Source organism: Leopardus geoffroyi, chromosome D1 (assembly GCF_018350155.1).
Source record: "Leopardus geoffroyi isolate Oge1 chromosome D1, O.geoffroyi_Oge1_pat1.0, whole genome shotgun sequence".
Taxonomy (NCBI): Eukaryota; Metazoa; Chordata; class Mammalia; order Carnivora; family Felidae; genus Leopardus; species Leopardus geoffroyi.
This window is the reverse complement of record NC_059329.1, coordinates 98375813-98389492: the sequence shown is the minus strand read 5'-3', so window position 1 is coordinate 98389492 and position 13680 is coordinate 98375813. Positions and strand designations below refer to the sequence as shown.

The following is a 13680-nucleotide window of genomic DNA, read 5'->3' as shown; positions in this document are numbered from 1 at the left end:
CTTTTAAGAAAAAAAAACCCTGCAGAATTAAGGATTGTTAAAAGATCCCCGCCTTTACCCGTGATTGATTTGTGTCCTGGTACATGCATTCTGCGTAGAATTTGGTTATCTGTTATATTTACCTCTTCTGGCATCTTATTCTATCTTGTGTTTTTGTGGAAAGAGGAATTCCTCTCTCGTTGTACCCAGGGCTTGCACAGAGGCGAAGCCATCTTTTAACTGAGCAGTGTCCCATAAAATGGTAGAGGTTTGGGGTTTTGTTCCTCCTTTTCCCTCCACCCACGTAAGGATCATTACTGTACTTAAATTGTATTTTCATATCTAACTTGTCAGGGACAGCTACTACACAGCAGCCTCCAATCATAATTCTCCTGTGAGGAAAACCAACCAGAGCAGCTTCAGGACAGACCAAAGAGAATTTCTACAGTGTGTGGAACAACTCTGACACTAACAAGGCAATGCTGCCTTCTAAGTTGGGGGAGAGAGCCAGGGAATGATGAATGACAGTCTGCTGGTGTGTGGAGATCTGTAACACATAGGTACAGAGGGGCATGCATTTTGATAAACTGGAGCCTAATTTGCAAATTAATAGCCTCCATGTCATATCTCGTTGTGGTACAAACACATAGATTCAGGCTCTTTCTTATATTGGCAAAGCAGCGAAATTGTGCAGATTATAAATGGTTCTCATGTGTTTTGTTTTTCTGCTATTCTCATTACTGCATCTAGGGTGTTTGCTGGGTCAGGTTGCATTTAAATTGGACATCTATTTTATGCATCCAGAATATGGCCCTGAACTGCTGTAGAGGTATAAGAAATCTGGGCTGGTACCTAGATTTCTGTACAGGGGAATATACAGGGAAATATTCCCTAATGTGTTTGCTTTTTGAGATAAAAAGGCGACAAGTAGCATTCTGTTTCTTAATCCTGTACTTTTTTGGGTGATTGTCATTAAAAAACTAACAAAAATATCTGATTAGATGTTAAAAATCAAGTGATTGAAATACAATTGACATTGGAAGAGAAAGTCACATTTAGTTAGCTGTTGCTCTGAGTTAAAAATTCATACTAGACAAACTCTGTTATTCACTGGTTACGCATCCCTTATTTTCACATTGCCCTCAATAGTTTTCTAAAGCATTCCCTTCCATTAATTCAGTTGATCCTCAGTATTTTTCCGAAGTAGGCAGGACAGTATAGCTTAATGCTTCAAGAAACATGGAGAACTTAAATGTAAACCAAATGGGTTCTGATTTTGGCTTCCTTCGTCTTTTATTGTAGAGAACTATCTTACTGCCACCATTCCCAGCATGCAGAGCTCTTTTTAGTCTGTCTCTGTGTTTATACTATTTTGCCCTCACATCTGGGTGTGTTACATATTGGAGAACCGTAGTGCTCCGGGGGCCACATCTCTCTTGAGTATAGCAGCTACATTTTTTCTTATTTGGTGCAAATAAAGGCAGTTCCCAAGTTCTTAGAAGGGTCCCTCGATTTAGGCAAAGTTTGACTACAGCAGTCTTAGTCTTTTATAGTCACGCATAAGAAGGGGTGGAGTTTATCTGTTAGAGCATGAATGGAGTAAGTAAGAAAAATGTAAACCGCATTTCAATCAGGCTCTCAAATAAAGGGTCTAATCCCCTATGGAGATGGAATATAAATCCCATTGATATGAATAAAAGGTCTAATCTCCTCTGGAGATAGGACCTAAAAACCTACTGATGTAAATGTCTGTGTGTGTGTTTTGAAGGAAAAGTAAACCCCAAAGAATTTTTTTTAATTAAAAAAGTAAGCCAAAGTCTAATCAGTACCAAGACATGTGTACTCTCCACCATCTGTTAAGCATCCATGTAGAGAATTTTGAACTTTATTGAAAAAACTGGTAATTCCAACAGCTGCTGTTTCTTAATTCATGTATATTGTACTCTCCTAGTTCCGTGACACTTTGCAGAACTATAAAATGAGTATCAGTGTTCGCAACTCTCTAAGACCAAGCAGACCCTCTTTAGTAGACAGCATAAACAGTTCGGTGTATAAGATGAGATGGTTGTAGATACTGCTTCTGTCAAACAGGTGGTATGCTTAAAGGGTATATCCCTTTTTAAAAGGTGTTTTAATAGGTTAGAAACTGTTTAATTTTAACCCCGAAACTGAGTATCGGAGAGTTTGGGGAAAACTTTCTAGTGCCTTACAAAACAAATAAAATGCAGTTATTTTTAGTTAAGTATATTTTTATATCTGCTGCTGCCAATATTCCTCCTCCTCCTCTGTCAAAATCCTGTCCTACATGTCTCCCCTGAATATTCCCTCTAATAACTTCAGTGCATATTCTTTCCTTGAATTGCACTTAGCGCATTAGAAAAGGGAGTTTATTGTCCTTTCCTTGTGTTCTTGTTCATAAAATGGTAGGTAGACCCTTCACTCAGAGTTCTGGGTGGTTTTTTTCCCTATTTTCTTTTATTAAACACACTTTTTACCCTGGATTTGATTTTGTCATTAATTTTATGTCAGTAACATATACACTGTTCTTCAGAGCATAATCTGCTTCCTGTGACTTCAGTGTTGATGTATATTGGTGTTACTTATAAATGCAGTGGTTGAATTTCAGACAGTAGAAAACGTGTGTGTGTGTGTGTGTGTGTGTGTGTGTGTGTCCAAGTAAATTCTGACTTCAACAGTTGTAAGTTTCTCCGTGTTAGTTTTTCTATACACAAAAATTAAGTAGCCCTTGTTCCCTGAGCAATTGGTACCTGCAAAATTTTTTCACTGCATTTTAGGTAGGAAGATAGGTAAGATTTGTTCTTGACTTTCTGTATTTGTGAAAAGTTTCTGTCTCTGGCATGAAGGGTGCAGGTTCTGTTTTCATATTGTATGACTGATTCATGGAGGGGACAATGGATGCCTTTTTAAGGCAGTACTGTGTAAGATGTCTGAGTGGGTGTGGCCCTCTCATAATTGATGTAAAACAGATAATGCAGAATGGAACACAGACAAGTTGAGTGACTGATCACTGACATGCAATTATGGAGGGCAGGGCCCTGCACCTGGAGTTCCTTTTGAGAGAAGCTTTCTAAAATTTGTGTGACAATTTGATGGAAATAAAGTGGTGGCTTGATTGGAGGCGTGGGGGCTGTCCTGCCATCTCTCCATCTCCCTTCTGTATTGACTGGTGCCATGGGACTTGGAATGATTGACTTACGTAGCTGAAACACGAACCCGAGTTTCTGTTGAGTTGGACCTACAGACTTCTGCATTTTTCTTTGGGATCCGTCTTGCTGTTGTGGGAACACGTTGATAGTATCGCTGAATGTCACAATATTGATCACCGTGACTACCTGTCTCAGAAACCGTGACTTGAAGTGTTACAGGCTCTGTGAACTCTTCTGCCTGAACAAGCCTTGATAAAACCTAGTGATGAGAATGTCAAGGGAATCTGAGGCTTGGAATTACATGCTGGGTTTATGGAGCAGTTCTTGACAGATGAATTGATTGGAGGGGGCGGTCCTAGCCATTCTGGACACCGGGCCCACTGGCCTATTGTTACAGAAAATATATTAAGGAAAGAAGATGATAAGTTACTGACTTTTCTCCCTCCCTTCTGCCTTCATTCTTTGCAGTTTTTCCTTCCTCATTGCCTTCTCTCCCTGCTCCCTTTTCTTTTTAACTTTCATTAACTTATTAGTCAGTGACAAATGGCCAGTTTGTGACACTTAGCCTTTTTTCAAAGCTTCAGGTTAATGTTCCAAGATAATTAGCTACATTTCAAGGTCTCCTTTATATGTGAATAGCATTGAAGGTACCAAATTGTTTATTTTGTATAACCTTCACTAATGACCAGCAGAAGTCCTTGCCGAATCAGAAGTCATGATTTCTTTGTTTAAAACACATAATAATAAAAGTAGAGGCTCCTTTCCTGTAGAGATGAGAGGATGCTTAAGAACTTTGTTTGGTATAGCATGTAGCTAAAATTTACGAAATTTGGTAGCAGTATGCTCTCACTGCTACCCAGAACTAGTACTTCTCCAGGTCAGGGTCCTGCTGGAGTTAAAGTGACTGGTGTGTTTGCCAGGACTGCAGGACTAAGCTCTAGAACAAGACTGGACTGTGGGACTTAGAGAAGCCAGCTAAAGTGCACGACAACTCTCCCTTTATTAGCTAGTCCTTAAAAGAGTATACAGGGCTTCTGCACACCTGAATGCCTCCACTGCTAGAGCTCACCTAACTTTAGATTGTTGGTTTTCAAAATGTGGTGATAGATGTTTAAGTGACATAAGGCATCAGTGCTTCCCTCAGACCTTGATTTTTTTACAAAATTTCATAGGCATACACAACTCCACACTTGGTATTCCTCTAATGTGAACATAGCAAGGAGTGCAGGAGCAATGCATTTTCTGTGTGGCACTCTGAAATATACCAGAATCTTCTTTCAAAGAAAATTTTGCCCAGTTCGTACAACCTGACCTGTGTTCAATCTGCACGGCTTTCTTCTCTTCCTGGTTTTTTGTTTTTGTTTTTTTTGGTTTTTTTTTTTTTTGTTTTTTGTTTTTTTCCTTCTCTCAAAGACTAATCTAAGTTTGCAAGTATTTTGATCCCTATGCCTCCCCACTGGTTCCACAGGCTTTGTTTCAAGCCCTGGGGGAGGAACAGTTGTGAATGTACTGTGACTCACTGACTCCCACTTTCATGATTCTGGTTCTGATTGGTCGTCACCTTGTTCTAGCCATATGGCTGCCTAGTACTCTAGCCTGCATCCCTTTCTCATTCTTTCCCCTACTGTTCCCTTCTGTTGTACACAACACTGGGAGTGGGTTCCAGGCTTTGTCTCTTGCTTCTGGTTTACCCCAGTTAGGCAGTAAGTAGGAGGGTGCACTGTGTTTCCCAAGGGTGGCCATAGAGGAAAAAATACCCTTTCCTTTTGTGCCTGGTACAGTAATTACTTCGTTTCCTGTGCTGTTTTTGTTCAAAGTTTATTTTTTGGCAGGTGTCACATTTGTATTATATTACTTCTTCATGGTTTCTCTCCTTCCCCTGAATTAAGCTATTTTTTCTTTTTCTTTTTCTTTCTTTTCTTTTTTCTTTTTTTTCTTTTCTTTCCTTTCCTTTCCTTTCCTTTCCTTTCCTTTCCTTTCCTTTCCTTTCCTTTCCTTTCCTTTCCTTTCTTTGTTTTGTAGAGGTTCTGCTACCAATTCAGCTTATTTGTTACTGTGTTTCTTTAATGCTGGTTATGTGTTAGGGAGGGGAACTGAAAGCAACTGTAAATAATTATTTAATTGTTACATGTCTTACTGTTCTGGCAGTCACTGCAAATCTACACGTGATACTCAAAATTATCTGTAGCACCATCCCTGCCACTTTTCCTTCTAAACTGTATCCGTTCAATTACTCTTTTATACTGGAGAAATAGGATTTTGAAGACTTGAAAGTTAATTTTTTATAAGAATTTGATATTTTTATTAATTTGCATGTCTATTATTCTGCAGACGGCTTCTGCAAAGACTTTGGACTCTGCATCCTTTTTTTTTTCCTTTGTAATATTTAACTACTCAAAGAGGCACTGGTAGCAGAGTATAAAGTTTAGACTTTCCCCACCAAAAGTGGCCTTTATATGATATTTTCATTGTCTAAAAAGTGTGATAAAAGTATAAAAAAAAAAGTCTCTCAAGGATGTATTTTGTACTGGGGCTCCTGGGTGTCTCCATCGGTCGAGTGTCCAAGTTCAGCTTGGGTCATGATCTCCCAGCTCATGAGCTTGAAGCCCCACATCAGGCTCTCTGCTGACAGCACAACACAGAGCCTGCTTAGGATCCTCTGTCTGCCTCTCTTTCTGCCTCTCCCCTGTTTGTGCGTGCGCCCAAGCACGCACGCGCGCGCTCTTTCTCTCTCTCAATAATAGATAAACATTAAAAAAAAAAGGATGTATTTTGTACTGACCTAAAGTTTTTAAAAATCCATTTTGTAAATATTTTAATATTCAAATATGTTAAGCAAATAACCTTACAAGTTTGAATTCTTGGGAGAATATGTGCAATGAAATTGGTTAGAATCATAAGCAGGAATTTGAACATCAATCTGGCCATATGGTTTTACTTAATCCTTTATTTAAAGATCTTCACTTGCTTATTTTTCTCCGTTCATAATCTGTATTAGAAAATGGCAGTCTCTTTGATCAGAAATAGCAAATCTCAGCTGGTGAGCTCACTTGACTGTGTGAGGAGTGCTGTTTATACCTCCTTCCAGCCATTAGGGCAAGAGAAGCAGTCCAAGTCTGGCCCCAAATGGTTGTGTTTTGGTTTTGGTTTTGGTTTTGGTTTTATATTACGTGTTCTCGGAGTCATTTGCTGGTCTCTGGTCCCGTCACTTTATACATCCTGTGAAGAGACATTTACTTAGCCGCATAATCCTAGCCCAGAGTATAGTTGTGAACAAAATGCCCTTGCTTCATGGAGCCTACGTTCTGTTGAAATATATTAGAGTAATGAAAGTATCCAAATACGCATTTTTCTCGGGTTGGAACAGGGTCTAGAAAATTCAAAAAAAACCTTAGGTTTAAGTTTTTCATCCCATGTAAGTAAATTGCTCCTCTGCCTAAACAAACGTGTGTTTTCACAGATCCTATCCCAGCAAAGAGGTCCTGCTCACGCGTTACACATTTAAGTAATTTAGAATGACTGTTGTTCGTGTTGCATATTTCTGGGATCAAGTTTTCTCTGTTTAAAAGTCTGCTTAATGTTTGAAACTGAGATAGAAACATGATGTTTGTTTGAATAACGGAAATTAGTATGGCCGGTGTCTGTTTTATCAGATATAAAAAGTAAAACGACCAACAATGTACCAGTCACAGTTGTGAGTACTTTACACCCAGCAGCTTGTTTGGTACTCATAAGAACCCTACGGATATTGTTTATCACCACATTTTACGGAACAGGAAATTGAGACACAGATAGGTTAAGTAACTTGACGAACATAGAACTGGTAAGTGGCAAAACTTGCAAAAGCAAATTTGTATCTCCAGAGTCATGTCTTCAGTGCTATGCTGTATTGCCTTTCCAGACTAGCATGCCAAGGTAATAACAGTCAAGGAATCCGAGCTCTGCTCTGTGATCTCCATTACCTTTCCTTCTCATCCATGTGGCTCAGTTTCCCTCCATACATAAACTGTTTCTCATGCCATCAGTTCCTTGTATGTCGACTCTGTGAATTTTAGATGTAACAAGTTCTAGATTAAGCTGGTTACAGAAAGACGTCAGAGGCGTATAGTTGCTGCACGTTTTTAGGGCTGACAGGACAGTATCCTGATAGATATTGTTTCTTTTTGTCTTCGTTGGGTAGAAAAGAGTAGTTGAACAGCTACGGAAGAACCTGATAGTAAAGCAAGAACAACCAGACAAGTTCCAAATACAGCCATTGCCACAATCGGAAAACAAACTACAAACAGCACAGCAGCAACCACTGCAGCAGCTACAGCAACAACAGCAGTACCACCACCACCACGCCCAGTCAGCTGCACCCTCTCCCAACCTGACCGCTTCACAGGTAAAAGTGTGGGTGGGGTACCGCGGGCTTCCTGTGGTGGGCTCATTTCCTCTTGGTCATGTAGAGCTGGGGTCTGTGTAAGACAACACTGAGCCCCACTAGGACTAGACAGAAGTTGCTTTGGTTACTTTTTTTTATACTATGAACCGGGGCCAACATCACTTGAAATTCATTGACGGAAGGAATGGTGTTACTAAGGCGCAGAAGTTACATGATTGCCCACCTGCCTAAAGAAGAGGGGGAGCGTAGTCAGTGGCAAAGGAAAACCACTTCTCTGAATTAGAACAGAACTACGGTCTTACTTTGAATTTCTGGAAGTTTTTTTTTTTTTTTTTTTTTTTTTTTGCACTTGTTCTAAAAGTCCGTGTGACTCTGCCTCTTCTGGAATGGTTTTTCTGGAATTCTTAGCAGCAGTCAGATGTGGGAATTCCAGGAGCGGCGCCTTTGGAATCAGGTAGAAAGACATTCAGAAGAAGGGTGATACATTTCCATTATTCAGAGAAACAAAATGAGCATATGAATCTGAAGGAAATCTGAAATGGATGCTGTAGGTCTAAACTAGAACTAAGAACTAGAGGCTTACTCACATCAAACTTGGTACAGCCCTGCAGATGTTTGTACTGAAAAGGCCATTTAAACTAGCCTATAAGGATAGAAAGGCAATCAAGATACACAAAAGGGACCTATTTGCGACCAATGTTCGGTTAAGAACACTACTCAGGCTTGATCTCCACACACCTACGTGTAATGTGGGCATACCTTTTAAAGTGGGATGGTCGAGCAGTGGCTCCTGCTTCATAGGGGTCATGACCCCTTTGAGACTTCGTTGAAAGCTGTGGGTCCTCTCTCCAGAATGATACACATTCACACCTAATACACTCATTTTTGCACGTGATTTCGAGGACATTGGGATGTTCTGAAGCCTAAGCATGAGTACCTCTCACCCACCAGTATCAAGTCTTCACTATATCTTTATATGTGGAGAAAAAGATTATAGTTTACCCGGTTATTCACTGTGTACGGACATTGGGCTGGTTCATCTGTAACATTTTGCAAGTGAAGAGTACATTACTTCTAAAAATACTAAAGATTATTAAAGAGAAGTAACATTTAGTGGAGGTTGCTATTTACTGCCATTCTCCTGAGTGCTTTACGTAAATAACATACACAGTCCTTACCTGAACCCTAAAAAGGCTATTATTATTATTATGATTATGATGATGATGATGATATTTTTTAGAAAAGAAAACCAAGGCATAGAGAGATTAAGTAATTACCGAAAGTCATAGAGGTGTGGGATATGTGGTAGAGCCAAGATTTGAACCCAGATGTTCCGGTGAAAAAGTCTGTCCATCCATTCCTCTTCTGTACTGCCCTATAATACCAAAAAAAGAAATGCCAATGTTATAGAAAATGCCAAAGTAAGAAAAAGAGTAATTCCTTTGTAAATCAGATAGCTAGAGTATAAATTTTACCATCATCTCCACTTCAAGGCTATTTGAAAATGAGGCATTCAGACCCACTTTTAAAACCCCCTGGCCAGGATTTGTATTTCTTCCGAAGGACTGCTTATCAGATTACTTTTGTTGGAGTTGATTAGTTTGTTCTCTTGGAAAAATGCAGTTTGATCAGAAAGTGTTTACATGGAAGGAGTGTGGTAGAATTCATTGTTTCCTAGTATGTGGGAGTTTTCTCTCTTAACCCGGGAACTTTCTGTTCAAGTAACATTCCCTGTCCTACAAATCAGAGGAAATACTTATGGAATACTTCCGATAGCTGTTCCCTTCCCTAGTAATCTCAGTTCTGTGCTGCTTTGGGATGGTGAGTGATGGTAAGGGGGCCAGGGGACCTGATATATTTAGCTAAGCTTGTTTTATATTATTGTTTTGTTAAATGCAGACCTTTAATGTTAAAAGCCAAAAGACTCTCAAGTTTTTGGTTTCTGTCTTTACAGTAAACCGTCAATATTTGTTGGATGCTCTCGGTGTGCTAGATTCTGGTGGTCCTGGTCCCTGCCTAGAATCTAGTCTATTACCATCATTTTCATTCATTCTGTAAATATTTACTGGGTCTCTATTATATGCAAACACCGTACTAGGCAATGTAGAAGGTAGATTTACAAATAAGACAGAATCTCTGTCTTGGAGAATTTTGAAAGTTTAGAGGAGAGGAAAATGTAAACCACTAACAAAGAAGAATAAAATGAAAGTACCAGTGAGGATCTGTGAAAAGACCACAGGACAAAGTAATTTTAACTAGACGGATCAGAGATGCTTCATAAATGAGGTGGCATTTGAGCACGATGTGGACAGATGAATGCAATTTCAGTGAAGGAGCAGAGGGGGGAGAGCATCACAGATGTAGAGAACGGTGCGGACAAAAGCATGGAGTCACAACAGTAAATGCATGCCCGAAGAACAGCAAGGAGGCTGATGTGGCTGCAGCATGGACTCTGGGAGAGAAAGGGAGAAAGGGAGAAAGAGACTAGCTTGTAGAAGCCCTCCAATGCAGACAGAACCTTTGGGGTTTGGGGCAGTCATAGGGAGTCATTAAAGGTTCGTGAACTCAAGGACAAATGAATGGGAGGTTGCATATGTCCTATACTAAATATCTAGGTTCAGAAAGGAATGGCTATTAAGTAGCAATTAAGGCAGACAAAGAGGAGATGCTAGGAAGAGAAAGTTTTTTATTCTAGCATGGACCAAGGCAAGGGGAGTGGGGGGAACAGCTCCCTTTACTCAGTTAACTCAAGCTCATCCTTGTATGTAGATTTTGACATTTTTTCAATCTATAGAAAAAAAAAAGGAAAATAGAAAAAAATAGGAAGAGTTGAATGCAGGTATACCCTTCAACTTCTATTCAACTTCTCACAACCCTGTCATTTTTAACGATGTAATACAAATGTAAAGAAGCATGCAGTTAAAAAAACCAAATAGAAAATAAACTCTTAGGGCCAAAAAGGGGGTTGGGGTGGTTCTATTTGCAGTCGTCTGAGTGTGCAACAGTTACCTTCCACTCAGAATTAAACGAAAAGAGTCTAAAATAGGTATGGAAGTTCATTAGAGCCCATAGTAATAATCCCTCTAACTTCTCATTTGTTCATTAGAGCCTGTCTGTTTTAAGTCAGTACCTCATGTTCTGCAGGTAAACAACAATAATAACTTGGTAAAAAAATAAAATAAAATAAAAAGGATTTTGCTTTTAGTGCTTCTTGGCCTGTATTTCGGCATTAACTTCTAGTTGGTGCACTTTGGGTTTTGTCAAAAGTAACCTCTTCATGAAACCGTGTGGAAACTGCTATCTTATCTTGAAGCTGATCACAATTGGGTGGCATCAGCCAGCCAGACACTAACCACAGCTTCCAGAAAAATAATTTTATTTGTTGTTGGACACCTTTCCTCTCTGTGACTTCTCTTCTTCTTGCCAAAAAGGTCAGAGGTTTTCGTTAGGTTTGGATTTCAAAATTCTGGATTCTCTTTGTCATCTAAACTCTAACACTCCCAAGGGTTGTGTTTCTATTTCCAGGTACTTAGAATACAGTAAGCACCAGAACAGGGGTAGAGATTTAAGCAATACCTGTGTTAATACCTGGTGTCAATAACTAGTTAGTGAATATATTTTTATTTTTTTTAAGTTTATTTATTTTGAGAGAGAGAGACAGAGGGGTGGAGGGAGAGAGAGAATCCCAAGCAGGCCTTGCACTGCCAGCGTAGAGCCCGATGTGGGGCTCGAACTCAGGGGCTGTGAGATCAAGACCTGAGCTGAAATCAAGAGTAAGACGTTTAACCGACTGAGCCACCTAGGCGCGCCCCATAAATACATTTTTCAGAAAGTTTTCATTGGTGAATATAGCACCAGGTCTTGTGCCTGTGTATACAGAGGATTATGTAGATGCTAGAATACATGTTGTGAAATTGGCTACAAATAAATATAAACTAGAATAAAATGCTAACCTAAGATGCGAACAAACAAATTTGTTAGCTTTCAGGGTTTTTTAAGTGTTGCGGTTAATGGTAAGTATTATAATTCAGGTGAGTTTGAGGTTTTACTCCGTTTTTTAGCATAATCACTTTAGGATTATTCAAAATATTGGTGATAATTTACGTGAACCAAGGACGCCTCAAACAAAATTACATGACCTCTTTCAAAGCAGCGACAGTATGCACCACCATTTTTTTTTTTCAACATTTATTTATTTTTGGGACAGAGAGAGACAGAGCATGAACGGGGGAGGGGCAGAGAGAGAGGGAGACACAGAATCGGAAACAGGCTCCAGGCTCTGAGCCATCAGCCCAGAGCCCGACGCGGGGCTCGAACTCCCGGACCGCGAGATCGTGACCTGGCCGAAGCCGGACGCTTAACCGACTGTGCCACCCAGGCGCCCCACACCACCATTTTTTTAAAACCCATGTCAGTGAGTTCTGCTGATTAGAGCTTTTACTTCCATAACCTGTGCTGGGAACAAGATGGAATGGCATCTGTGTGACTTGCTTACCGCTTGAAAAGTTCTTTGTGTTTTAATGTCTTAAACTGAAAGATAGGGCTGATATCACACCGGGTTATGCTGTGTCTCTCTCTGTCTCAAAAATAAATAAACGTTTAAAAAAATTTTTTTAATAAAAAAAATAAAAATAAAAAATAAAAACACTTATTATAAATAGCTGGCAATGTAAAGTCAGCCCTTCCTGCTACACTCCCATAATACTTCTTTTTTAAAAAAACATTTTAATGTTTATTTATTTTTGAGAGAGAGGGAGAGACAGAGAATGAGCGGAGGAGGGGCAGAGACAGAGGGAGACACGGAATCCAAAGCAGGCTCCAGGCTGTGAGCTGTTGGCACAGAGCCTGATGCGGGGCTTGAACTCACAAACCACGAGATCATGACCTGAGCTGAAATCTGACACCCAACCAACTGAGCCACCCAGGCACCCCTCCCGTGATATTTCTAATGACATATAGCATTTAGCTTTGGTTTGGTTTTTATCCTGGATAGATAGCAGATGACCCACTACTTCCCAGGATAAATATCAGCATTCCCCTCTTACTCCCATTTCACCTTTGAGGAGGCGGTGGCAAGGACAATGAGATGCGCCTGTGTTGTTGACTAGAGAAGAGAAAACAAAGATTTGGGTGATTTTAATTACAAGCATTAATAAGGATTGCTCATAGGCTACGATGGGTTAGATGAGGCGAGGTCATTAATTGTTTTCATTGAAAGAAAATAAAGAGGTTAAGAGATAACGTACATGTGTGTTTACGGCAGAACATAGAAATCATTACCTAGAAAAGAACAACTTAATACACAAGTTCTGACACAGCCACTGAAATAGAAATGCACAAGGGGATTTGTCCAGATCTCTTTCAGGGACAGCGGGGTCCTTTTCACTGGTCTGGAGCAGTGCTGTCCAGTAGAACTTTCCGCGGTGTTAGAAATCTTCACTGTCCAGTTTGGTAGCCACTAACCACAAGTGGCTCTTGAACACTTGAAATGTAGACAGTGTGACTGAGGAACTGATGTTTCAATTTTATTCTGTTTTAATTTGAATTTAAATAGCCATATGTGGCCGGTAGCTACCAAATTGGACAGTGCAAATGTAGAATAAGAAGAAAAAGGTGGAGTCATGTCAAAATCAGAATGAGCATATTGGACCAGATAAACTTTCACGTCCCTGAAACGTTTAGATCTGGAGTGAGTAGCGGCACAAGAGAGGCGTGTATGCCACGTAGCAAGGTTGTTTGCGTTTTCTTGTTTCATAGCTGGCCCCTTTAATTACTCTAGTCAGAAGTCTGGAAACTGCGGCTACAGAGCCACAGTGGCACTTCGGGGAGCATCAGTCAGCCCCGCCACCTCTGTTCATCCTCTGATCTATAAGCCTTTTTGAAACGCAGGTGTTTGTTTCCACCTTGTCATATCTCACTGGATCTTTGATCGCTTCTGCAGCAGTCCTCCAGAGAAGAAATGGTAGTTAGTGACTCACATCCCTTTGATATCGAGAGCTGGTATTTACAAAACTAGTCGGTCAATAGGTTTTAGTATCTAGAGTTTGGGATTTACTGCCTCGGAGGCAACAATTGTGCAAATCCTCACGCGAGTTTCCCTTCCTCCTCTCTAGGGTGACACTCGAATGAAAAGACACTGTCCTTTCATCC

At 40.1% G+C, this 13680-nt stretch overlaps 1 protein-coding gene across 35 annotated transcripts in view; it reads left to right on the top strand.

Moving 5' to 3' along the window:
- Positions 1–13680, top strand: part of PHF21A (PHD finger protein 21A) — a 196062-nt gene that overhangs the window by 134929 nt on the left and 47453 nt on the right. For 34 of the 35 annotated variants that reach the window (XM_045486665.1, XM_045486663.1, XM_045486655.1 and 31 more), the window contains one exon: positions 7327–7530. In XM_045486665.1, coding sequence (XP_045342621.1) covers positions 7327–7530 — 204 coding nt within the window. Of the gene's footprint in view, positions 1–6976; positions 7062–7326; positions 7531–13680 lie in introns of those variants that run through there. The other variant, XM_045486679.1, reaches the window with a different exon arrangement.